This window comes from Coturnix japonica, unplaced genomic scaffold, assembly GCF_054131305.1.
Source record: "Coturnix japonica strain WE unplaced genomic scaffold, WE-NBRP24 Scf062, whole genome shotgun sequence".
Classification (NCBI taxonomy): Eukaryota; Metazoa; Chordata; class Aves; order Galliformes; family Phasianidae; genus Coturnix; species Coturnix japonica.
The window spans coordinates 241,231-265,062 of record NW_028188965.1 but is presented as its reverse complement, the minus strand read 5'-3'; the positions used below and the strand labels follow the sequence as shown (position 1 = coordinate 265,062).

The following is a 23,832-nucleotide window of genomic DNA, read 5'->3' as shown; positions in this document are numbered from 1 at the left end:
GATAGAAATAGTGTAACCTTGCTGCCCGGAGGGGAAACTGTGCAGGGTGTGAGGGCAGAGAGGAGGAACAGGTTTCTTAAGGTGGAGAAAGCCAAGGGGGTACCACGCCGTGGGGCTGAGGGTGCTCTGTCCCCACTGCAGGTGTATAAAGGGCTGTAACCTGGCTCCAATGCAGCTACAGGTTGGGCTCCATGCAAGAAATAGTGGTACAGATGGGACAAAGAGGTTTTATGGGTGCACAGAGCACAGAACCCAGCCAGCCCTGCATCCCCAGCTGCAATGCATCTTGTTGGCACTGCAAGCACCAGCTTCACCCCTTGCAACCAGGTAACGCTTGCTTTGCTTTACGACCATCAGCAGCTGAATGTGCTCAGGGTAAAGGGAAGGAGGGCAAAGAGACTCTCCCACGGTGCCACCCGCAGCCCTCGCTGTTGTTCCGTGACGTGGCCCCAAGATGCAGCTCGCTGCTTCCTGCCCATCACCGTGCTGCAAAGCAGCACCAGCGCTGCCCACCCCACGGCCCCCAGGTCCCGGTAGAGGTAGGGGTGAGGGTTGGGAGTGGGCTGGGGGTGTCCCATGGGTCTGAGAGCCGAGGTGGGAGCAATAAAGATCAGGAAGAAAAGACTGGAAGAGGGGCATGGAGGGGTTGTCCCCATGATGGGTGATGATGGAGGACAAAGGGAGCAGGACTCGGTGCTCAGCTCCTTGCTGTGGTTTTGGTGGGCCTTTTTAGTGCCTCTTTGCATGTGAGACCATTCTGGGTGCATGAAGCACCCAGGTTTTCTCAATGCTGTTTTAAGGTTGCATCCCAGTGCTCTGGGCCTTCCAGGACCCCAGTTTGGACGGGCTCGGTCCGGTCCTGGTGACTCAGAGCTGTGACATGGTGTGGCCGCTTCCACCCCCTCGAGCATCTGCTCAGGATTAACTTTGTTTGGCCGAGCGTTGGCGGCACTTAGATGAACCCTGCGTGTACATAGAGCCCTTGTTACACACAGAGTTGGTTCTTACCGGAGCTTTGGGTTCCCAGCAGCACCATGAAGGTGATTGGGAAGAAAAAGGGCGAAGAACAGCACCCTATGGGGCAGCATAGGGGGCTGCTAGGACCCACAACCCACTCCTTTTTGCAACAGGTGGCTCCATGGATGACACCCAGCCCCTCTTCATCACCTTCAAATGCATCGCTGAAGACAAGGCAGGCAACATCCAGCCAGGACATGGCACAACCCTGCTGCAGCCCCAGAGTATGGAGCAGTGTGATGCACACGGCAGGGGGGGACAGGGGGCAATGGAGGGTCCCCAGCCCCCCATCGCTCCCTGCCATGTGCTGCAGGGCTGCTCCCAGCCTGGGGGGGTTGCAGCATCCCTAAGGGCACGTACCAAGCTGTGGTTTGAGCAGACACAAGCGCATCGGCTGCGAGCTGCAGGGAATCTGCCAGCTTGGTTCCATGGCTTCATCAGTCGCAGGTGAGCAAGGAGTCGTATAGGGGTGGTTATAGAGGTGGTTATAGAGGTGGTCCTGTGTACCCATCACAAGTGGGTGAAGCCCTGGGATCCCTTCTTCCTGCAGGGATACGGAGAAGATGCTGCAGAATGAGCCACTGGGTTGCTTCCTGATACGCTTCAGTGAGAGCACGGTGGGCTTCGTGTTATCCTACAGGTGAGGGAGCTCAGCCCAGGGGTATGGATACGCTCAACCCCATGCTGTGCCACCACCAACCCCTTTCTCCTCCCATATAGGGGTAGAGAGCGCTGCCGGCACTTTGTGCTGGACCAGCTGCCCAATGGGCATTATGTGATCCTGGGTGAGCACAGTGCTCACCCTGAGCTGGCTGAGCTGCTGCAGCACTACACCCACGTTCCCATCCCACCCTATGGAGAGCTACTGACAGTGCCATGGGGACAGGTAAGCACTCCTTTTTATTGTAGCAATTAGCTGCTTCGTTAGCCCCCAGCAGGATGTGGGAGGAGCAGCAGCTTTCCTGCTTCATTGGGGCTGCTTTCTCTAGGGAAATCATGGAATCAAGGCGAGGGATATATCAAAGCATCACATCTAGGGTTGGCACAAAGCATCACTCTAGGGTTGACCCCCCTTCCTTTCACCCTATGCACTCTGCAGGACAAGGCTCGTGGAGGGATGCACACCCCAGATAGCAGCTCTGCATCCTGCAAGGCACCAGCAAACCACCCAGAATACAGCACCGTGGCCAAACGGGTGCCAGGAGATGGGCAAGCAGCAGAGAGTGGCACTGAGGAGGTAAAGGCAGGGCCAGGGGCACAGAGGTGCTTCCCAGGGCAGATTGAACTGAGCAAATGCAAGAGGAAGGAAGGGAAACTGATGGAGTAGGGATGCTGGTGGTCCATGGGGGATGCAGCTGGGGTAGGAATGCTGCTGGTCCATGGGATGGGGATGCAGCTGGTCCATTGGGATCAGCCCCATCCCCATTCTGCCCCCAGCATCCCTCTGCTATACCTTGATAATGTGGTGTCCACCCAGGGACCACGCAGCCCTGCCAACAGCAAAGGAGCAGAAACCAACAGCTCCTCCACGCAGACACACCACGAAGCCATCCCCACTGAGATGCTTGATGCCAAGTACCAACAGCTCATGCGCTTCCACACCTATGCAGAGCCCCACGAGGGTGCAGCGCTGCCTGTGGAGCCCATTCCCTTCTATGCCATGGGCTGGGGCTCCAATCCCAGCCCTGAAGCAAACATCTATGCAGAGGTGGCTACAACCCGGCAGGAGCCACCCAGCCGGGGTACACGGGGTCCTGGATCCATTCTGACCCCTACCATGTTTCTACGGCGCCGGTTGTCCCGCAGCCTCTCCAGCCAAGCCTTCCATAGAAGGCAGCTGCCAGCAACTCCCACTGCAGGCACCATGCAGAGAGCAGCCCCCCGGCCGACCCCAGAGGTTTGTTTCAATGCATTTCCCATAGGGCACAAGCTCTTTGCAGGACCAGGCTTTCCAGCCCAGCCCTCATCCAGCACCATTTAAAACAGTGTTTCCCTTCCCATAGATTCCACCACTCCAAATGAACTCAGCACTGGAGTTTGATGACCCCGTGTACAGCTTGAGGATGAGAAGGACCAAGCAAGCCACAGCCCAAGAGAATATTTACGAGCAGGTTCCTAGAGGCCACCTCTAAAGGCAATACAGGTATGGCCATGGCAATGCCCAGCCTCTTGTTGGCACAAGGTTTGCCTGCTCTGCTCTTGCAGGGCAGAGGGAGACCCTTGGACCTTGGAGGCAGTTCAAGTCATAACAGCAGCATCCATCATCTCTGCGCTGGGTTTTCGCACGCCTTTCCTGGCACGGTTGCCTCTTTCCCAAGCTCTGTTCAAAGGGGATGGAGGAAGAACGGATTTAATTTATCTTCACAGAAAGAGATTGCTATGAATAGAATCAGGGTGGAGGAAAAGGCTATTAGAGCAGAACCAGATGGGTTTCGGGCAGGGCTGGTGCCATCCATGCAGCATTCGTTGGCTGCTTGAACAAGCCTCGTCCTGCCAATACATGCCTTGAGATCTGCCTGCTTTCTCACCCACCAAGCACAGAGCAGCACCAAAGAACAGAAGATGAAGATGACACTGAGTGTGGTTCTCATCAGTCCTGGTGCACACAGCCACAACAGAAGGGAAAGCGTGTGAGAGCAGCCAGAGACCCAAATTTGGAGCTTCAAAAAGGAGGACTGAAAAGGAGAACAGAGGTTTGTGCTTCTACCTCTAAGAAAATCGCTTCCTTTTTTTTCCACGAGCCTTCACGTGGTTGCTCATAAATGGCTAAAAGCAGAGCAAAAGTCAGCAGTGATTGCCATCCTCCTAAGTCCCCTCTAGTGTTAAAAACGAGCAATTACAGATTGAAAAGGCAAAAATAAACACGCAAGCTGCATTCAGTCCCTCAAAGGGATTGGAAAGATGAAGCTAGAAGAGCTCAAAGCCACAACGCTGCAGTGGGGAGAAGCCCTCCAGGTGCTGCCACCCCACATTCAAGACACTTAACCCTCACTGGACACACAGCAGAAGGGCAATGAACCCAACAGCAGCACAGCAGAACCCAACCCACGATCCTCACCTTGTACCTCACACTGCAAACAGCTGCGATTCGGTTCATTTAAAAGTTTATTCCTTTATCAAATCTCTTGTCAGAGGATTTCACTGTACATATAAGATATGAATAAATTACTCAACAGTAACTTTATTTTGGTCATTTGGATACTCAAACTTGGCTCTGCAAAGTACTAAAACATTCAGGAAACTAAACTAGAAGTTACATTTCCTCTTTTAAAACATTCTAAGAAACAAATTCATTCATTGGGGGTTTGTTTTCTCGGCTCCTTATTTAACAGGCAATGGGAGAAAAACAACCTCACGGAGTCTTAACTAAATGGAGTAACCACTATTAGCTGTTTTAGCTGCAGTTACAACAAATACAAACCTTTAGTGTTGGGAATGTGAGTTTAAAGAACCAGACCCGCTCCCTGCTCCTTTCAGCATCACACAGAGGTGAACAATGAGCTAAGAGAAGCCATAGAGATTTGGCTAAAGATTCACGGGTCGGGTTGGTGAGGTTGCACATGATTTGCTGTTACACCACCTAGACCTAATACTTTAAATCAATTTAATTCTCAAGGAGTTAAGGCTGGAAACTGTCTCCTCTTCCCAGCCCAGAGGGTAATGTTAACACTTAAAACAGATGTGATGCCTTTATAGGAAACGAAAATTCATACAAACAAGCTAAAAAGCTGGAAAAATAAATGTACAGTAGGCAGCTTTCACTGCATCTGCTCCCAGGTAACTGGGATACTCAGTTCAATAAGCACAGAGATCAGATTGTTACAGCACTGTCGGTCAGAGAGAGGAGGAAGAAGGGGAAAAGGGGAGCAATGTACACACACAACCATCAGATATACCCAAAGGTTCTCAGCAGCAGCTTGTGCTGGCCGAGGTCCTCATTGCTTTCTGCACTCAACACTGCAGTATTTTCACTTCTGTTCCAAGCTCTGTCCCTCTGCTTCTCCTTTGAAACAAAAAAGCACAACGAGCTTCCCCTCAGCATGGTTTGAAATGGGACAGGCTGGTGTAGCCAAGAGCAAAAACAATTACTTGGCCACATGCACACAAGCAAAAATAAACATAAAAATCCACTGCTGGTGTGAGAGGAGCACGGGATTTACTCAGCCAAAATTAAACAGCCATGACCATGTCTCATTTAAAACAACAACCGAAAGGAAAAACAACAAACAGGATCGCTCTTGAAAGTGTCTTTTTGAATGGGAAAAGAGAAAAAATGACACTCTTGATGTACAGCGAGTCCGAGGAAGGAGCAAAGTGGGACATGGAAGTTTATTGAGACTCTGCCTCAGGTTCCAGTGACGAGGCTGCTTCAGACACACGGCCCTGCACCTACAGGACAGCAGCTCCAAGCCTTGCACCAGGCACAGCTCCTGCAGCTGCCCTGGGACTGTCGCTGGCTGTACAGAACAGACCTGATTTGAACCTTCCACGTTATTGTTTGTTAGGGAGGGGGGGAACGATTACAGGTGGAGTTACAGGAACGGTTCACAGGAACCCTTTTTCCTGATGGGGGAGTGCAATATCCTCCCACCCACCGAACAGACAGCACTCAACGCCAGCCCAGCCGGTCTCTGAGGGCCAGGAGAGGTCTGACACAGTAAGTCACCTGGGACAAGATCCAAAACATGGGACGGAGGTGTTAGAATCCGTATTTGGCTTGAGTCTGACGTCGACTGAGCTTGTTTTCAGACCATGTGTTTTTTAGTTCCAGTTCTCTTTCTTTTGCCTGCAGAAACGGAGAAGATTAACATCAGAGCTGCTGCTCAACTGAGTCAGCAGTATTTTACCCTCCTCTGCCCCTGCTGACGGGGATTACAGCGTGCTTCAGCTAGAAGGCTCGTTACAGGAGCTAGCACAATTATCTTGACAGAGGCCTGAATTAATTGGGATGCACAGGCATTTCATTTATGCTGAAACACAGCTTCTTTTGTGGGTCGCTCTCAGCAGATGCTTACCAACCACACTGCAGCCACGCGGAATTAGACAGGAGGCAATGAGCCTCATAACCAAACACAAGCACACATGCACTGGAGCTGGCTGAAAGGGGTAGGGTGAAGCAGAGCAAAAACCAAGCTGGGAGCTCTGAATCCTGAGAGCCAAAAGGGCGATGCCATGAGGTTCTCTCAATTCTATCTGTGTTGGTTTCCATGCTAAAGGAAGAGCACTCACCTGATGGATCAGATATGTGATCTGGTGTTTCCTCCTTTGCTGTCCTGTGGGCTGATCTCCTTTTTTCTAGAAAACAACATCAGATAAACTGCTAAAGACAGAAAGATGCTGACCCAGACAGCAAAACAAGACAAGAGCCTGCACAAAGCCAGCTCAAGGAGCATTTGTTTCACATTAAGGTTGTGGGCAGATTTCCTCAGGCCGAAGCAGTTCCTGGCTGGTCTTTACCACCCGTACTGTGTTGTGAGAAGCCCTGCTATTCTCTTATGTATAATTAGTTTTACAACACAGAAGAAAAGGGTCCGTGTTCCCCCTACAGCAGTGATTGCAGTGCCTCTAGAACAGCTACAGCTGTGGCTGAAACAGGAACTGAACAGAGGTCTCCAAAACCCCAGTTAGCACTCCTTGCATCCTGCCCATACCTTGCTGAAAGATTTCATTGTTTTCTCCTCTGTTAAGGACTTGGTCAACCACTGCTGGGCTCCACTCAGCTGATCGTCACCCTTGATATCCACAAAATTGATTTCTTCTCTCCCCCGATTTCGCTTGCCTTGCAGCCGTTTGAACTGAAAAGAAGGACAGAAACGACTGGAGTTACACCAACAGCACACACCAACAACCTGAAACAAATAAAGGTAGCTGGAGGATGAGCCCCTCTTTGCTCCCCTAGAGTGGGACAGGCCACACTACCATACATCTTTCCAATGAGGAATATTTTCTTTAGTATAGTTCTGCTTTGCTATAGAGCAGAGTACCCTAACATTAAGATTATAACCTTTTTCCCTGCACAGAGGGAAAAACAACATTTATCTCTTGTTCATGAGAAGACCCTCAGCCTCCTCATTTTAAGCGCTAGGAAAGCACCTCAAGTTCAGCTGCTAACATATCCATCTTCCATAACTGAGATCTCAAAAGCAGAAGTTCCTAAAAGGAAGTCAGCACCAGATGAGGATCTTCTGCAGTGAGAGGTGGTTTTGCTTCTTTTTAAACAGATTTTTGAGCTACAGCTCTTGAGCATTTCAACAACACGGGAAGTCCACTGCTGTGCTAGAGGAGGTACCAAGAAAGTATATGAATGTCCTACCGAGGTACTTTGCCTGCCCTACACAGTCCTAACAAAACAAGATTGGGCTAGGTGGGAATAACAAGCATCACCTACTTATACAGCAAGCAAATCCATCAGGAGCAGTAGCCCAACATATTGCTGGAAGGACACTGCATGTCTCCACAGCACAGCACTAGACCCCACGGAACAACAATCTGGTCCAACTCGGCATGGAGCATGGGTCGTGCTGGAGGGTCAGGACCGAGGCTGCCAAGCAGGTCCTATGTTCTAGCAGAGCTTAAATGCAAACTCCATAGTGGGATAGATAGTATAAGTGCCAACCGCTTCATCGTCTAGGAAGGAGGAGTCGGTGCTCATCTCCTGCGGCGGTGCCTGTGCTGGTTCCATCTCCTGGTAGTACCCACTGCTGTAGTAATCCTGTAAGCAAAAGGAAAACCAGTTCATCATCATTGCAGTAAAGTACAATGGATCCAAGGGAAAACATACACAGAGGCCCAGAGATGAATCTGAATCCTGTACCTCACCCTGGGAGTTGCTGTTCTCTCAGCCAGGCGCAGTGCATTACACACGCACCTCCTCACAAGGCTGATGGAAGCAGTCATTAATTACACCTCATTACCCTGGCACTACTGAAGAGTACAGGGCATTTTTTCCCAATAGCAATTCAGCTCTATTGAATTGCTACCAACAACCTGGCTTCATATACCAGCTCTGGCACTCTCTGGTTCTGCACCTTGACAAGATTAGGGACAGTTCTGTCAGGGTATTTTACAATGAGTGCAGCCATTAAACATTTATCCCACAAAGAGCTTCTATGGCTCTCATGCCAGAAGAACCCGGTTGTATTATCACAGAATGAATCATAGAATGGCCTGGGTTGAAAAGGACCTCAAAGATTTCAACCCCCTGCTATATGCAGGGTCATCAACCACCAGACCAGGCTGCCCAGAGCCACATCCAACCTGGCCTTGAATGCCTGCAGGGATGGGGCATCCACAACCACCTTGGGCAACCCCCACATTCCAGACACACCTGATAATACGCATCAGTCCCGCTGGCATCACCATAAGCAGGGAATTGGCCATAAGGCTGACTGTCATAGTCTTCTCCGGATTTAGGCACCCAGCTGTGCTGAGCAGTGCTGGAACCCACACCGGTCTTGAACTCCAGAGGGGCATTAGCAGCAGCATCTTGGAACTGCGGCTCCGGCTCCGTCCCAGGTGGTGGCTCCTCCAACACCGTCGGGGCTGAGTACATGAACGTCTCAGCAGCAACAACGCTGGGCTCGCTCCTGTCGGACAAGGAGAAGTAGTTCTCTGGCTCAACCTCTTCGTCGCTGTCGTCCTCCTCCTGTGTAATCTGCTTGGTTACCTGGAGGGCAGCGCTCTTCGCAGCAGCTTTGATAGCAGAGGGAGAAGGAGTTGTGGCTACGGCCGGCTTAGATGAAGGTTTTGTTTTGGAAGATGAGGTCGGGGCCTTGGCAGGCTTTGACTCGGAGGCGTTGTCAGCTGCTTTCCTCGAGAAAGCGTAGGGTAAAAGTAACCGATTGGTCTCTTTCACCGTCAAGTTTTTGGGTTGAGGAAGCAAAGCAGACAAGCCAGAGCCCTCGCCGCGTCCCTGGTGAGTTTCATGCAGGGCAAACGGTTCACAGAAATAAAGAGAAATGAGCAAGACCATTTAGTTTCCCCTGACTCCCTGCCAGTTATCTCTTCCAATTCTAACAGTACTAATGGGTTTCCCATTGCTCAGCACAATTGCTCACCAATTCCAACATGCTGAAGGGCTTTCTTGCACGAAAGGCTGGTGAGACTCTTAAAGGAAAACTGGTATTTGCAAATACCCATCCATTTCTCACACTAATACATATTTTTTTCCAGAGATTTCTCCCCAAAAATGAATTGACACCCCATATACTCTGAAAGCTCTGTGCTAAACGGGTTTACAATAGCAGAAACTCAACGTCTATCACATGCTGATTTCCTGTGCAACTCATTTAATTCAATATACCAGATACTCACCTGAAGAGTATTTTTCTTCGTTGCTGGTTCATCTTCCTCTGAATCTGACTGAGAAAGAAAAACAGAGCTTAGCACAACTTGAGATAGCAAAAAAAAACAACAACCACCCCCACTTGTCGACTTGGTAATTTTCAGCTTGAAGCAGCAGAGGATCACAGCGCTACAGGGCTGGGTTTAGCCTGCCAAGAGCCACAGTGAAAGCAACAGTGGGCTGTGGTCAGGCTCTTTCACAGCCTTGCTGATGCATCAGTGTCAGGACAAGAAGAGATAAGAGAGATATGGGAGATCACTGAGCTGCCCATAGCAAGCAGGGCTGCAGTACCTGCCACTGTGTTTAGCAGCAGCTGCGCCTGCTGTGGTTTGAACAGAGGCAGAAAATAAGCTGCATTCCACTGTAAAAACTGAAGCTTTGCAAACAAGTCAGCATTACCTCTTATAATCTCATCAGAGCAATACATCCGCAATCAAAAAATAATCTCCAGCTTGAGTTCATTAATCCAACTTATGGGACAAGAAAAGGTTCACTCATCCAAAACTCCCAGTTTTCAAGGTGGCTTTTTAATGTTGCTCTAAAGCAAAGTGGGTGGGCAGAGATACTCCACATATTGGCCAGAAATGAGCACTTAAAGCATCTGAGCTGCTGGCTCTCAATGGAGTCACAGGCAAATAAACCTACAGCGAGGCGAAGAACACAAAACCACCCAGCAAAAGGTCAGCAATCCCTTTCAAAGAGACAGACAGCATCACATTAACAGAAGCGAAGCACAAAACCCACACAAAGCAAAAGGGTGTAAAAATTCACTGTGGAGATTAATAGGGAATTGTTCACAATAACTACGGAGTTGTTAAATATCCATTAAAAAAACTTGAGCGTGAGGTCTGGTCATCTCTGCCATCAGAAAAGGCCCTTGATATCTTTATCATTTTAGTGCTTTGCAGAGCACTTTAAATAGATTACAGGAAACGAGGTCTTCTGCCAGTTTACCATCTAAATTGTAAAACAGGACAAAGAAATAAGAATACACGTAAATAAATGCAAGTCAGAGTCGCAATAAAACCAGACCGCTGTATTTAGGAGACTGTCCAGGAGCAACTCCACAGGTGGAAATGAAAGGGACAATAGGGACTGTAAAGAGAAAAGGATGAAGTGGGGATTCTGCGTCAGGTAAAGGGGCTTGAAGGAAGCATCAGGACCAGCTCTGTCGCAGGGACTTCTCTCCCTCAGCATCCTTACAACCTGCAGTGCCTCTGTTCAAAGCCGATTTGCTGAACACAGAGGGGGGGGGGAAGGATAAGGGAGGAAAAAGAATAAAAATCTCTTTTTATTTCTGCAATTGTTAGAGTAGTACAGATGCTAAGGGCCTGAATATTCGCATGATGAAGTGCTGTAAAGAAATGAGTAAGCAAATAGTGGGTACCAGGGGATGGTCTCCCATGGGCTTTGATGCTGGCAGACCTCTATTCATTGGCACTGTTGATAAATCCATAACTATGAAACCTTTCCCCTCAAGCTGCTTGTCCCCATGGAAATGACCCGAACTTCACAATGCAGCTCCCTGGAGCATGAATAGCATCACAACACTCAATGTGGGACAGACAGCAGCTCCAACTGAACCCCAGCACTGTCATAATCCTCGCAAGAAAAAGACTGATTTCCTTTGACAGCAAGGTCTCATTGTCACCAATGGGTTCCAGATTGCCTCCAGTGCTGTAGTTGTCCACAGGGAGATAAGAAGGGGGATGAGGGCCCATATCTCCCTTCAGATAGTCACAGCTTGGCTTTGCATTGGTGCTGAGGAACCACGTAAGGCATTGGGCAAGCATCAGCTAAACAAGTTGAGATGGAAGTGAATTCCTATAGGTCTGGTGGACACCTGAAGCCTTCAGACAACCAAACAATACAACGTCAGGGATAAATACAGATGTCAAAGCAAACGAAAGGAGAGAATGAAGAGAAATGAAGGCTTGCTTGGGATGCCCCTAAGAATGCCAAAACAACGCACCAACTTCAGCTTTAAATAAGGGTGTAGATCATCTGGATTCAGGTGCACAACGGTTATAAACATGGTTCTTATCTCAGTTTAATTCTGCAAAGTGCTTTAGGATTAGGGTTGGCAGCCTGGACAGATCAGATGCCATAACCATGACACCCAGGCAAGCTGTGGTGCCCAACAGCCCTGCAAGGCACACAGGACCATATTTCATAACTTAATGATGCCCGGAGAGCACAAAGCAGAGCTCCAGGTCTGACCAACACAGCGGATCTCATCCCATACTCACATTTCCCTGGTGAAGCTCGGGGGCTACAATCTTCACCGGCTCCGTCCTCTTCTTTGGCTTAGGGAGGCCCAGGTGCCCTCCAGTGCTGGGCAAAGCGGTGGGGCCCGAAGCGGGTGGGGATGAACCGGGGGTTGAAGCAACGCTAACAGCGTTCCGTGGGGGCGGCAGGAGGAGTCCCCCAGGCCGGGGCTGCTCCCCACTGCCGGCTGATGGCTCAGAAGGGCCGGGGGGCGGACTAGGGGCGGTCGGTGGGGGTCCGAAACCCCTCGCAGCGGGCGGTGGGCCCATAAGGAATGAAGGGGGAGGCAATAGGGGGAAGCCGCTTCCCTGGGGGGGCGGCAGGGGTAGAGTGGAGGCTTTAGGGGGAGGAAGGGAGGCGAAAAGACCCCCCCGGGCTTGAGGCTGGGGGATGGGGGAGTCATGAGGAGGGGTGCTGGGGGCTTCCACCTCCTCGTCCGCGGCCTCCTCCGCCTCGCTGTCCTCCTCGCTGCTGGCGTAGGCCACAAGGGACATGGCCACCCGGGGAGGGCGACCCTGAGCGGGCAGCAGCCGCTACGCGAGGCCGAGGATCCGCGTTATCCGAGCTAGGCCGCGACGCCGCCGAGCTTACAACGGGGAGGAGAGGAAGGAATGGGTCGAGGCTACGGCACCATGGCAGCCTCAACCGGCCCAGCAACGGCAATAGGGGCTCAAAAGAGCCCGGCCCAGAGGCTGGAAGAGCCGGGAGATCGACTCCGCTCTGCCGCCGATCCCAGATAATGGCCGCCGGCCGCTCTCCCCCTCCCTCAGCCGCGGCGGCGGACCCGCTGAACTACAATTCCCGGTATGCCTCGCGCGCAACCAGCCGCCCGCCTCCCAGCGCGCCCCGCCGCAAAGCTTCATGGGAAATTAAGTCCGCGAGCATCCCGCGGGGACCACCGCTCCCGGCATGCACTGCGAGACGCCGGGGTTAGGCCCAAAATGGCGGCGGGGTTAGGCCCAAAAGCGTTCGGGGCAGCGAAGGAGGCCGAGATGGGGTTGGGAGGGCGCTGTGAAGGGCAAATGGAGGCCAGATCGCTCCAGGATACCGCTTCAACGAGCCTCGAGTGCTTCTATACGGCCACAAAGCAAATGGTGGAGGCACCGCGTGCTCAAGGCCCGGCCTACAGCTCCCAGCATGCCCCGCGCCTGCGGCCTGCCAGGCCTCATAGCGCAGCACCGAGCGGGACCGCGGCTCCCAGCATGCACCGCGCGCGGCCTGCAGGCCTCACTGCGGCCTGCGGGTAGTAATGGCGGCCGGGGCCTATCCATGTTATCCCATTCAGGCCTGTCTTTATTATTCCATTCAATTCTATGGCGCTGCCACAGCGTTAACCCGTTATATACCCACCAACAAGGCGGCTTAGAGACACAGCAATAGGTTTAGAATCATTTTAATTGTGTTATTATCATTCCCATTCTAACCCTTCCCCCCCCTACAACGAATGGTAGCGCCCCACCTAACGCAGGCCAGGCCGAGCGCCGAGCTCATCCATTGCGCTACTACGGGGGGGGGGGGGGGGAGGAATTGAAGGGGGGGGGGTGCGGGGGTGGGGGGGGGAAGGGCGCGATTGAATTCAAACCCAAACAACCGCACGGGGCCGGGGCCGCCGCAACCAGCCGCTCCCACATCGGGTTCGGGGCCACCCCCGCCCCCCCCGCACCGAGCTGCGGTGGGGGCAGCCCTGCACCTCCCTGTGCACGTTGCTCTGTCTCCCTCCCTCTTTTTCTTTCTAAACCCCCCCCCCCTTTTTGTGTGTGTGTGTTTGTGTTTTTTTCTTTCCTCCCGCTCTTAAACTTCAAGCCGGGCCACCCACCCCCTCCACCCCCTCCCCACCCCATAAACCCGCAGCCATCATGTCCCGATCCCACCGGCAGAAGGAGTACAAGTGCGGGGACCTCGTCTTCGCTAAGATGAAGGGCTACCCACACTGGCCCGCCCGGGTAAGCGGGGGCGTGGAAGGGGAGGAGGGGGTGGTTGAGTTTGGGGGGGGGGTCATTACGTTGTATTTGATTTCATTCTATTTTATTCCTTTTGTTGTGATTTCCTTCTCCCTCTTCTTTCCCCCCCTACTTCCATTTTGCTTGACCCTGTTTCGTTCCATTCGATCCTATATCCCCACCTTCTTACCCCTGATTCTATTCTACCCCTGATTCCATTCTAGCCCCCTTCCATCACCTTCTGTTTCATTCCCCCCTATTCCTCTCGGGAGAAACCCCCCCCTTTAAGCCCCCCCCCACCCCCCTATGGCCGCAGGTGTGCGCGGAGCTTCTCCACGTGGCCCTTCCTCCCCCCCCACCACCACGTTGCGTGACCCCGGGGCCTATTTTGGGGGGGGTGGGGGGCAAGTTTCATGGCCTTCCATTTGTGCTTTCCCCCCACCCCCCAACTCGATCCTCTGCCCCTTTATTTGGGGGAGGCAGCACCGAGATGAGCCCACCCCATAGCCTTCCTCCTCTATTCCTCCCCTTAGGCCTGGATTCAGCCTCTGGGCCCCCCCAGCACAGCTTCCTTGCTGTCCTCCCACCCCCTTCTCTCTAGGCCTTGGCTCCTTGTTGTAGAGCTTGAAACGGCGTGGGTGTCCCCCCCACCCCACTCTTCTCCCCGGCCAACTTTGGGTTGGTTTATGGTGGTTTTATTGGCCAGGCTGCAGGGAGAGGCACTCGGTCGGGCAGCGGCCTGGCAGCACGCAACCAAAGCGGCCATAGGGAGGAGGGGCAGCCTGTAAGGGGCCTTGTCTGTCTATATGGGGTGGTGGGAGATCATTGGGGTCTATGAGGACACCACACAGGGCCTGGAGTGCACACCACCAAGCCAAGGCCTTTCTACGGGCCTTACATCAGGCTGGACTCCTGCAGCCCAAATTAGCACAGGCCCGGGGCGGTCGCTTGGGTTTCAGCCTCCATGGCTGCACTCAGCTTGGTCCTGCAGGGACGCAGCCCTAGGGCCCTGCTATGGGACCAAACCACCCACCCTCCCCTGACCCCATCACTTGCCCTGGTGGCATGGGCAAAGCCATGACTAATGGGGACGCTCCCCATTACATTGGGGTTTTTGTTTTCCAGCTCCCGGAATATAAAGCAGGTATGGCCGGGAGGTGGCAGCTCCTTCCCCTCCCTGGGGAAGGGAGAGGTGCTGGGGCAGTTTTCCTGGTGCTTTACAGGCTGCCCCCCTGAAATATAAGTGCTGCAAGCACCAAGCGTGTTCCATTGACACCCATATGCAGAAAGCTCTTAGTGTGGCCTCTATGGAGAGGCTGCATTTGGAGGGGAAACTGAGGCACAACAGCTGGGAGATGATGAGGACAAATAGGGCCCGTCCTTATGCTGTCCCTACAGGGTCCTTCCCAGCACCTTTCTTGCTCACAGGCCATTATTGCTTGGTTCAGATGCAGCCCCAGGGCTCTACTCCCATCACTGGGTATTGGGGTGGATGGGGGCTGTGTGTGCTTGGATGAGACCCTCCTGTGCTGACAGCAGGAGCTTGGGCTGCCCCATGGGGACAAGGGAAACCTATGGGGCTGTGCCTGGCTTTCTGCCATTGAGCTGCAGCAGTGTCCCTTAGGACATAGGATGCATGAGAACTACCTCCCTGCGGGCTTGACTGGTTAATCTCCCTTTCCCCACCTTAGTCACAATCCTGTTTCCATCACTGGGGAAACTGAGGCAGAAACCAGTGACTGTTGGGTCTCTGCATGTGTTGTCCCAGGCTCTGGGCACCGGTTGCAAAGTCCAGGTGCCAAGGTCGAGTGCAGAGTCCGTGCAGGGTACGTGCTTGTCCTTCCCCAACTGTTCTCCAGAGCTGTCCCTCCTGTCCCACCCCCTTGTTTTGGGCCCCCCTTGGGTCTATGTGCAAAGAACAGGCCAGTGACACCATAGAACCCCATCCTGGCTCACTGAGGACTGGGATGGACATTGGTGCTATGGCCAAGCACTATGTGGGCTCCAAATGGTGAAGGGTTTCCCAACAGCCCCAGCACCCTCCTGTGCTGTTGGCGCCCAGTCTGGCTATCTCAACTCCATCCCCTTATCTTCCTGTCCCTGCTTCTTCCCCACCCGCTGCTGTGAGTAGAGATGTTATGGGAGGGTTGGGTGAAAAAAGGCAGATAAGAGGCTGCCACCCGTTGGGTCCCCACCCACAATGTAAGTCCGCGCCCTTTCTGGTGACCCACACAGTTAGCAGAAGTCCATGGGGGTCCCTGCCATAGGCTGCCATTGTGCTGCTTTGCCCAGCTATGACCTTGGTCAGGGACGGATCCTGGTACAGGGATGTGACACTGTGCATCAAAGGGCTCTGGGACAATAGGATCCCTGTCCCTGCTGGGGGATGTCCCACAGAGCAAACACTGGGTACTGAGCCATAATGTGCAACACCACATACACAGCCTTTCCTCAGGGATGGGGGTTTTAAAAGTATGTGGGCCCACTTGTAAGGCATTATGGCCATGCCAGTGCTGTATCTACACCATGTTATTCTCAACAGTGTGAAGTAAACTTCTGAAGGGCCCTTTTGAATGGGAAAAGTTGAAGCCATTAAGCTGTGCCACACAGCCAGGATATTCCCACAGGAGTGGGGAATAGTGTGTCCTCACCTAGACCTGCTTCCCTTGGGGCTGATGGGGCCTTTGGTGTCACAGCTGAGGAGAGACCTATGGGAATACAATCTATGGCTGAGCATCCTGCATTATGGGGCTGGGCAGACTGGCCAGTTGCCTTCTGAATCAGATTTTCTCCTCCACCCCATTAGAGCTGTGGGCCGGGGTCCAGCACCATGGTGTGAGGCCAAGCTCTGCACCATCAGGAGCCGCTCACTCCATCCCTGCCCCAATTCCTCTGCTGTGTTTGTAAAATGGAGCTAGGTGTAACACAACCCTTAGAGGGCTCTCGCACATGGGATGTGTCCTTGGGGCTGGGGGTGTTGGATGGAGATATCCCATCCCTTCTAGGCACCCCCAACCCAGGGCTGTGCCAGCACTGTCAGCCAGTGCAGTTCTATGCTTCAACTTTTGGACTTCTCAGGATATTTCCAACAGAACCCCCTCTGCCAGCTCTGGCATTGAGTGCTTCAAGTTACTCCAGAGCCACATCTGAAATGTGCCAGGAGGAAGGGAACAAAAAACCCTCAGTGGCAGCCTCTATGGGAGCCCCAATACCAGCATGGCACCTGGGGAAACTGAGGCTCAGCATTGATGTTTGGCAAAGGTCGTGCCATGAGTCAGCAGGATGCAACACTGGAGCCAGTGATCTCACCCTTCTTCACTTTGAGACCCTCACCCTCCTTCTCTCCTTCCACCTCCCTTTGAGGCTTCCTTGGGAATTTATGGCTGCACTCGTGCTGGCTCAAGCTGGGGTTATTTTTAGACTCTATAAAAAGCTGCCAGAGCCACTTTGCTCTGTGCTCCCTCGTGGTTTGTGCTGGGAATATTCACGCTTGGTGAATTGGCACCTGCCGGCTGGGCTGAGTTGGCTGCTGGCCGAGTTGGGGGCTCATAGAGCTCCAGGCGAGCTGGGGTGTTTTGGCTGCTGCCACAAGGGCTGGGTTGGAGTTGTTCCTCCTGTGTGCAGCCACGATTTTGCTGAGCTAAATGTGTCTGAGCCAGTCTAGACAAGAGCTTACGGCGATCGCTCGTCCCCTCGGGTGCCCACAGTGCTACCATAGGGATGCAGCTTTACATCAGGCTGCCATGCACTTGGTGGATCCAGGTGCACTGGGATGCTAATCCAGCCCAGAGCTGCCATAACTGTTGTATTATAAGCTGTTTTTGCCCCTAGTGCTGCTGGTTGGTGGGTGAATTCCTGAGGAATAAGGCCAAGATGTGGCCCATACACCCATGTTCTAACCAGTGGGTGATGCCCTGTCACTGTGCCCTCTCCAGCCCTCACCCATTTCTCCATGTCATACAGATTGATGAGATGCCTGAAGCTGCAGTAAAATCCTCCTCCAACAAATACCAAGTCTTCTTCTTTGGGACCCATGAAACGTGAGTGGGGCTGTAGTGCTTGTGGGGTCAATAGGGTCATAGATGGGATCCACTCTCTGTGGTCTGGGTCTCTGGAAGGGGAGAGTGTCACGATGCCAATGAGGCCATCCCCAGCTGCTGTTACTCATTGCATCTCCCTGAGCAGGGCATTCCTGGGGCCCAAAGACCTCTTCCCCTATGAAGAATGCAAGGAGAAGTTTGGGAAACCCAACAAAAGGAAAGGGTTCAGCGAAGGTTTGTGGGAGATTGAGCACAACCCAACTGTCAAAGCCTCCGGGTACCAGGTGGGTGATATCCCTCTATGGCCTCTTCCTGCCCTGCTCTCTGAGTGTCCTGTCCCACCCTCTTAAGTCCCCCATATCCTCTCCCAGCCCACCCAGAAGAAGACCTGCCCTGAGGATGCTGAGCCAGAGCAGGAGCCAGAGGGTGACGGGGAGAAGAAGGGCAACGCAGAGGGCAGCAGTGATGAGGAGGGGAAGCTAGTGATCGACGAGCAATCCAAGGAGAAGAACGAGAAAGCCGGGATCAAGAGGAAAGCAGAAGATGCTTTGGAGGTAGGAAGGGGATGGGGACATGGTCAGGGATCACTGGGGCTGAGCTGAGCCTGTTTCTTCCCTGTCCAGGACTCCCCCAAGCGCGCCAAGGAGATGGAGGGGCAAGAAGCAGAGAAGAAGATAGAGAACGAAGAAGCCCCCAAGGAGGAGCCAAAACCCAACCCAGCTGAAGGGGAGAAGGAGAAGAACAGCGACGCTGCCAGTGTGCCGGACGCCAACGAAGCCAAGCAGGAGGGCAAGGATAATGCGGAGGAGGTCAGAGATCACAAGGAGAGGTGAGGGCAGTTAATGGGATGATCCCAATCCCCAAAATGCAGGCTCTCCTATAACCTATAGGCCTATCCTTGCATCCCTTTGGGACCAGCTCTATATCCCATGAGACCACCCCCATAACCCCTTGGACCAACCCTGCATCCTTCCAGGATCAACCCTATATCCCATGGGACCATCCTTTGGGCCCAGCCCTATACCCTTCCTCACACTGTGGGCACTGGGGAGCAGCCCTGGCAGCAGGGTGGGGGTCTTGGTGCTATGGGATCTATCACTGCATCTCTTCTTGGCCATTGCAGCCTGTAGTGGCCTCCACGGCGAGCTGATCTCCTATTGCCCCTTCCCTGCTGGGCTCCCAGGGTGTGTTAACCCCATCTCACCCTCGTCGTCAACGTTCAAAGCTCCGGAAATAACAAACAAACAAAAACCAAGAAAATGAAATTGAGACAAAAGAAAACCAAGGAAAGAAATGAAGAGAAACCCAGTAATGAGAACCCCTGTGAACCGACCCGCATCTCCTGGCCCTGCCGTCGAGGGGCCGCATGCTTTGTATTAGTGATTTCTAGGGGGCTTGATCCAGTTGATTTGAAATAAAAGCGATTCAATGCCTTTTTAAAGTGCTTCTGACTGCGTTTCATTCCGGGTTATCAGCCCCTTTTCCTGCTAATAGGGCCCAATTTGGGTTATTTTGTGTTCTTGGTTGGCCTGAAGGGAACATAAATGAAGATGGAGGTGAAATGAGACACAGTTGGAATGTTAGGCCCCATTTTGGGTTATTTTGTGTTCTTGGTTGGCAATAGGAGAGGTCTGAAGAGAACATAAGTGAGGATAGAGGTGAAATGAGACACAGTTGGAATATTAGGCCCCATTTTGGGTTATTTTGTGTTCTTGGTTGGCCTGAAGGGAACATAAATGAAGATGGAGGTGAAATGAGACACAGTTGGAACGTTAGGCCCCGTTTTGGGTTATTTTGTGTTATTTTGTGTTCTTGGTTGGCAAAAAAAGGCCTGAAAGGGACATAAATGAGGATGGAGGTGAAATGAGACACAGCTGGAACGTTAGGCCCTATTTTGGGTTATTTTGTGTTCTTGGTTGGCAATAGGAGAGGCCTAAAGGGAACATAAGTGAGGATGGAGGTGAAATGAGACACAGTTGGAATGTTAGGCCCCATTTTGGGTTATTTTGGGTTATTTTGTGTTATTTTGTGTTCTTGGTTGGCCAAAAAAGACCTGAAAGGGACATAAATGAGGATGGAGGTGAAATGAGACACAGTTGGAAGAGGGAACAAACTAAAGGGCCTAATGGAGGCCCTGGGCTGCTGCCCTGAACCCCAAGGAGCTATAGCAGCAAATGGAGGCCTGGCCTGGCTCCATAGCCAGAGCTGGGCCGCCATTCACTATGGAGCAATGGCGGCATTGGGAGCCTTTTGGAACTACAACTCCCAGCGTGCCTTGCGCGGCTTTCCCACGTGATTTCTCCATCCAATCGCTGCCGCTTCCTGGTGAGAGGCCAGCTTCCGGTGGGCGCTGCGGTGCGTGCGGCCTATGGGGGGGGGCTTAAAGGGGTACGACCCCCAACCCTATAACCATGCGGCTCTCTGCTCTCCTAAGCCTGGCAGCTAAACCTAAACTACCCAGGAATTACCGACACGGTACTTGGAGACCCGGTACCGCAGCCGAACTCCTTCGGAACCCACCGGGTCAACGTCGAAAGAAGATCTTCGTCGAACCCATCAGTAAGGAGGAATGGAAGGTGTTCCTAGGTGATACGGTGAGTATACGGTATAAATCCCAATGTAGGTGGGGAATGAAGGCCTTCCTAAGGCCCCCTAATAACCCTATAACCCTATGTAGGTCCAAGGACAAGGTAGGTGGGTAATGAAGGCCTTCCTAACCCCCCCCCCACCCCATAACCCTATAACCCTATAACTCTATAACCCTATGTAGGTCCAAGGGCAAGGTAGGTGGGTAATGAAGGCCTTCCTAACCCCCCCCCACCCCATAACCCTATAACCCTATGTAGGTCCAAGGACAAGGTAGGTGGGTAATGAAGGCCTTCCTAACCCCCCCCCCACCCTATAACCCTATAACCCTATAACGCTATGTAGGTCCAAGGCCAAGGTAGGTGGGTAATGAAGGCCTTCCTAACCCCCCACCCCATAACCCTATAACCCTATGTAGGTCCAAGTGCTGACTGGGAAGGATGCAGGGAAACAAGGCTTGGTCACGCAGGTTGTACGTGCCCGCAACTGGGTGGTGGTAGAAGGGCTGAACACAGTGAGTATGGAACATGGAATTGACCCCCAAGTGCATCCCAATAGGCACAGAGCAGCCATAACCCTGCCCTGTCCCGCAGCACTACCGCTATGTCAATAGGAACGCCAAGTATAGCAGCACTTATATTGCCAGCGAGGCCCCGCTGCTGCTCAATCAGATCTCCCTGGTGGATCCTGAGGACAGGTAATTGATATGGGGGAGGTGGGGAGCTTGATATTATGAGCTTCTCACATCCCCTGTGCCCATCAGGAAGCCGACAGAGGTGGATTGGAGGTACACAGAGGAAGGGGAACGTGTCCGTGTCTCGTTACGCACCGGCCGCATCATCCCCCTCCCACTGAAGCAACGTCGGGATGGCATCGTTCCTGAGCAGTGGATCGGTGAGGGGATGGGGGGTGGTTGTGAGCTGTAGCACCTTGAAGGTGCTTGGAGGTTCAGCACTGTCCCCTCCATTCACAGATGGCCCCAAGGACACGTCGGTGGATGACACGATGGACAAAACCTACACGCCGTCCCTGAAGACATTTGAGGAGGAGATCATGGATGCTATGGGGATTGTGGAGACACGCAGGGCTAAGAAGTCCTACTGGTACTAAACCCTGTGTAGGCCTGGAGCTGCATTCTGTGCTCCAAGGGTTTGCAATAAAGATGTCCCTTTATTTTTTATGGCTGTGGTGCTTTTAGGCAGCTCTGGATCACGCTGCCAGGATGCAAACTATCCTGCTGTGCCCCTTCCCTTCCTGCTCACTCAGTCCAAACTTTGCATTGTATAAAACCAGGTTTTATTATAGCTCGTGCCTCACAGCCACCAACTGGGCACCCATCAGTCCCCACAGCATTGCTCAGCCTGCTCTCAGGGCTCCACTTCACCCTTCACCATGTCTTCATCCTCACAGATGTCCTTGTCCAGGCCTGACAGCACTGCATCCAGTGGCACCCGCGTGGCCACCAGCACCAGGTTGCGTGGGGAGAACCGGGGGTTGAAGAGGGGTACGAGGGCACACTGGAAACCTGTGGACAAAGGGATGGTTGGCACCTGCAGTTCCCCACAGCCCCATACCCCATTGGCACCCACCTTGCTCCCGCAGGTACAGTAGGCGATCAAGCAGGATGAGGGTCTCCACTAGTGGGGCCAGCAGCAGCACCAGGCTGAAGAAGGCAACCACCTTGTGCTGCTGACACAGCATAGTGCACACTGACTCCGAATCCACAGGCACAGTGGCTGAATCCAGCCCCACAAGGGTCAGCCCCAGCCTGGCATACCTGTGGGATAAAGCCATACCGGTCCCACAAGCGCCCAAGGAAGATGCCAGGAGGGGATCAAAGGGGCACCCACCCCATACGCACTCAGGGAAGCTGAGTGTGTGAGCTTTCTTCATTGTCTGCACTCCCAGGTGCTTCTTGCTGGGGTCAGCTGCCTGAATGAGGGTCTCCAGCACAGCACGGTAGCAGTGAATACGTAAGCATTCACTATCCCTGCTCAGCCTCTCTGCATACTCCTCCACAGCATGGCATGCAGCCTCACGAGCCCGGTAGGACAACATATGTCCTGGCAGCCCAGCCACCCAGGTGCTCAGTGGGTAGCCTGGAAGGCTGGAATCAGTTGGTTCAAGGCACGTGGAGAGCTTCATATAGCAACAAGCTGCTGAGGTGACGGCAGCCACCTGGGGGCTGTGGGCAAAGTGACGTAGGAGGGCCACGCTGAGGTCCCCACAGGCATGAAGACCTGTCAGCAGTACCTGCTCACTATCCACAGGCCCAGCCAGTGGGTTTCTGGCAGCAAGAGCTGGCCCTGGAGTTGGGGCAAGCAGGAATTCTTGCCCAGGTGATTGTGGGTCCAACCAGCCAGCTACGTGTTGAGGGCATCGGGGACAAAGGGATGCAGGATCTGTAGGGTCTGGGGCTGTGTTTGGGTGGTGTTGGGACAGTGGTGGCCTCCTACTGTAACCTCGTGCCTGGGCTTTCTCCAGCTCCCTCAGCAGCTCCTGATCAAAGTGCTCTGCAAGGCTGACCAGGCGGCCATCACCTTCCACAGCAGTGACGGATAAACCAAGACTGAAGGCCAGGAAACGTGAGAAGTGACCCTGGAAGGATATAGGAGGATAAAGGGACATGCTTGTATAGGGGACATCCCTAAGGGTCACCTCACAGCAGCCCCTTCCTACCTGCCCTGCACCTACATCCACCACACGGTCACAGCCAGTCGCTTTGCTCAGCTGCTGCAGTACCTATAAGAGGGGACCGTGGGTTGACATGCAAGCTACGAGGTGACACCAAGAGGATTAGAACTGAAGCACCCACCTTTCCCAGTCGCCAGATCTCATGCTGTTTCTTAGGCTTCACATGGCGACGCAAAAGTGGGTGTAAATGGGGGCTTTGACACGGTGGACGTGGGGTACATCCCACCTGCCCCCTTGGGAAGGAAAGGGCATGAACAGCAGCGCTGAAAGCCAACAAGGAGAGCGGCCACACTGTGCCCTGCCCCACCATACCCCCATTCCCCAGCAGCATGGCTGCAAGCTGGGGGGGCTCTGCTGCTTCTAAGGCTGCCTGCCATGCAGATGGAAGCTTTGCCCACAGCCCCTCAGTGAAGAAATCCTGTAGGGGGGAATGAAAGATGCTGAACATGGGGATACGACGGAGACATGGAGGATGCACTGAGGACACTCACAATGATGTAGGAGTCGAGGAGGGGACGGTACAGGGATAGGAGGCGGACGATGTTGGCTGCTCGCTGCTGCTCCCAATAGAGATGGGGGGCACCTGCCATGGTTGTGACGTCACTCTGAAGGCGTGACGTCATTCAGAGCACATGACGTCACTCCGAAGTCGTGACGTCACTTGGAGGCCATGACGTCACCCATGGGATGCCAACCCCCTGCTTGTCCATGACCTGATAGAGCCACAAGGTCCATTCAGAGCCATGTCACAGCTCACAGACTCGCGATATAACACGGTCGCCCCCCCCCCCCCACCAACCCAAGACCTCCTGGGTCATAGAGACGCCCCCTCCCGCAGGCCAGAGCGGCCCCAAGCGCCACTCACCTCCCGCTTCCGCAGGCCCACGAGGCGCTTCCGTTGCCGGCAGTTTCCGCTTCCGTTGCCGGCAGTTTCCGCTTCCGT

At 53.3% G+C, this 23,832-nt stretch overlaps 5 protein-coding genes across 15 annotated transcripts; 3 read left to right on the top strand and 2 right to left on the bottom strand.

Moving 5' to 3' along the window:
* Positions 1-421: 421 nt before the first annotated feature.
* SH2D2A (SH2 domain containing 2A) lies at positions 422-4,196 on the top strand. Of its 4 annotated transcripts, none has more exons than XM_085533599.1 (8): positions 422-545; positions 1,131-1,464; positions 1,568-1,657; positions 1,738-1,903; positions 2,117-2,254; positions 2,495-2,914; positions 3,021-3,160; positions 3,554-4,196. In XM_085533599.1, exons 1-7 carry the CDS (start codon positions 455-457, stop codon positions 3,147-3,149), a joined length of 1,368 nt encoding a protein of 455 aa, XP_085389725.1. In that variant the 5' UTR covers positions 422-454; the 3' UTR covers positions 3,150-3,160; positions 3,554-4,196. The 4 variants fall into 4 exon arrangements, with proteins under 4 accessions (XP_085389725.1, XP_085389726.1, XP_085389727.1 ...); XM_085533600.1 differs by having other exon boundaries at positions 3,559-3,879; XM_085533601.1 differs by having other exon boundaries at positions 422-539; positions 3,021-4,196.
* On the bottom strand, positions 4,105-12,401 carry PRCC (proline rich mitotic checkpoint control factor). 3 transcript variants are annotated; one of them, XM_015884416.3, is made up of 7 exons: positions 11,611-12,401; positions 9,331-9,378; positions 8,345-8,929; positions 7,634-7,729; positions 6,669-6,812; positions 6,247-6,312; positions 4,105-5,803 (listed from the first exon to the last, which is right to left on the bottom strand). In XM_015884416.3, exons 1-7 carry the CDS (start codon positions 12,121-12,123, stop codon positions 5,717-5,719), a joined length of 1,539 nt encoding a protein of 512 aa, XP_015739902.1. In that variant the 5' UTR covers positions 12,124-12,401; the 3' UTR covers positions 4,105-5,716. The 3 variants fall into 3 exon arrangements, 1 of the variants encoding a protein (XP_015739902.1); XR_014941209.1 differs by lacking the exons at positions 4,105-5,803; positions 6,247-6,312 and having other exon boundaries at positions 8,345-8,603; positions 8,684-8,929; XR_014941208.1 differs by lacking the exons at positions 4,105-5,803; positions 6,247-6,312 and having other exon boundaries at positions 7,406-7,729.
* A 779-nt stretch (positions 12,402-13,180) lies between these two features.
* HDGF (heparin binding growth factor) lies at positions 13,181-19,050 on the top strand. The gene is made up of 6 exons (XM_015884445.3): positions 13,181-13,572; positions 17,533-17,609; positions 17,755-17,893; positions 17,981-18,163; positions 18,233-18,438; positions 18,733-19,050. The coding sequence occupies exons 1-6, from the start codon at positions 13,486-13,488 to the stop codon at positions 18,737-18,739; spliced, it is 699 nt and encodes a 232-aa protein (XP_015739931.2). The 5' UTR covers positions 13,181-13,485; the 3' UTR covers positions 18,740-19,050.
* A 908-nt stretch (positions 19,051-19,958) lies between these two features.
* Positions 19,959-21,375, top strand: MRPL24 (mitochondrial ribosomal protein L24). Its single transcript, XM_015884438.3, has 5 exons — positions 19,959-20,203; positions 20,614-20,709; positions 20,789-20,892; positions 20,959-21,089; positions 21,169-21,375. The coding sequence occupies exons 1-5, from the start codon at positions 20,021-20,023 to the stop codon at positions 21,303-21,305; spliced, it is 651 nt and encodes a 216-aa protein (XP_015739924.2). The 5' UTR covers positions 19,959-20,020; the 3' UTR covers positions 21,306-21,375.
* A 99-nt stretch (positions 21,376-21,474) lies between these two features.
* Positions 21,475-23,808, bottom strand: METTL25B (methyltransferase like 25B). 6 transcript variants are annotated; one of them, XR_014941207.1, is made up of 7 exons: positions 23,755-23,808; positions 23,381-23,602; positions 23,011-23,307; positions 22,875-22,937; positions 22,046-22,793; positions 21,785-21,972; positions 21,475-21,720 (listed from the first exon to the last, which is right to left on the bottom strand). XR_014941207.1 is itself a non-coding variant. In XM_015884434.3 (7 exons), the coding sequence occupies exons 2-7, from the start codon at positions 23,510-23,512 to the stop codon at positions 21,563-21,565; spliced, it is 1,575 nt and encodes a 524-aa protein (XP_015739920.2). In that variant the 5' UTR covers positions 23,513-23,602; positions 23,755-23,808; the 3' UTR covers positions 21,475-21,562. The 6 variants fall into 6 exon arrangements, 5 of the variants coding, with proteins under 5 accessions (XP_015739920.2, XP_085389722.1, XP_015739922.2 ...); XM_015884434.3 differs by having other exon boundaries at positions 22,057-22,793; XM_085533596.1 differs by having other exon boundaries at positions 21,785-22,793.
* Between the last annotated feature and the right edge of the window lie 24 nt (positions 23,809-23,832).

Coding starts and splice junctions, on each gene's coding strand:
- SH2D2A (XM_085533599.1), top strand. CDS start 455: ATGCAGCTCGCTGCTTCCTGCCCATCACCGTGCTGCAAAGCAGCACCA. Junction 1,465..1,567: donor CATGGCTTCATCAGTCGCAG/GTGAGCAAGGAG, acceptor TTCTTCCTGCAG/GGATACGGAGAAGATGCTGC. Junction 2,915..3,020: donor CCCCCCGGCCGACCCCAGAG/GTTTGTTTCAAT, acceptor CCCTTCCCATAG/ATTCCACCACTCCAAATGAA.
- PRCC (XM_015884416.3), bottom strand. CDS start 12,123: ATGTCCCTTGTGGCCTACGCCAGCAGCGAGGAGGACAGCGAGGCGGAG. Junction 7,730..8,344: donor GGACTGATGCGTATTATCAG/GTGTGTCTGGAA, acceptor TTTTGCTTACAG/GATTACTACAGCAGTGGGTA. Junction 6,313..6,668: donor CAATGAAATCTTTCAGCAAG/GTATGGGCAGGA, acceptor GTTGTTTTCTAG/AAAAAAGGAGATCAGCCCAC.
- HDGF (XM_015884445.3), top strand. CDS start 13,486: ATGTCCCGATCCCACCGGCAGAAGGAGTACAAGTGCGGGGACCTCGTC. Junction 17,894..17,980: donor TCAAAGCCTCCGGGTACCAG/GTGGGTGATATC, acceptor ATCCTCTCCCAG/CCCACCCAGAAGAAGACCTG. Junction 18,164..18,232: donor AAGCAGAAGATGCTTTGGAG/GTAGGAAGGGGA, acceptor TTCCCTGTCCAG/GACTCCCCCAAGCGCGCCAA.
- MRPL24 (XM_015884438.3), top strand. CDS start 20,021: ATGCGGCTCTCTGCTCTCCTAAGCCTGGCAGCTAAACCTAAACTACCC. Junction 20,710..20,788: donor TGGTAGAAGGGCTGAACACA/GTGAGTATGGAA, acceptor CCTGTCCCGCAG/CACTACCGCTATGTCAATAG. Junction 21,090..21,168: donor CGTTCCTGAGCAGTGGATCG/GTGAGGGGATGG, acceptor CTCCATTCACAG/ATGGCCCCAAGGACACGTCG.
- METTL25B (XM_085533596.1), bottom strand. CDS start 23,512: ATGACGTCACGCCTTCAGAGTGACGTCACAACCATGGCAGGTGCCCCC. Junction 23,308..23,380: donor TCCTCGACTCCTACATCATT/GTGAGTGTCCTC, acceptor TCCCCCCTACAG/GATTTCTTCACTGAGGGGCT. Junction 21,721..21,784: donor ACTGTACCTGCGGGAGCAAG/GTGGGTGCCAAT, acceptor CTTTGTCCACAG/GTTTCCAGTGTGCCCTCGTA.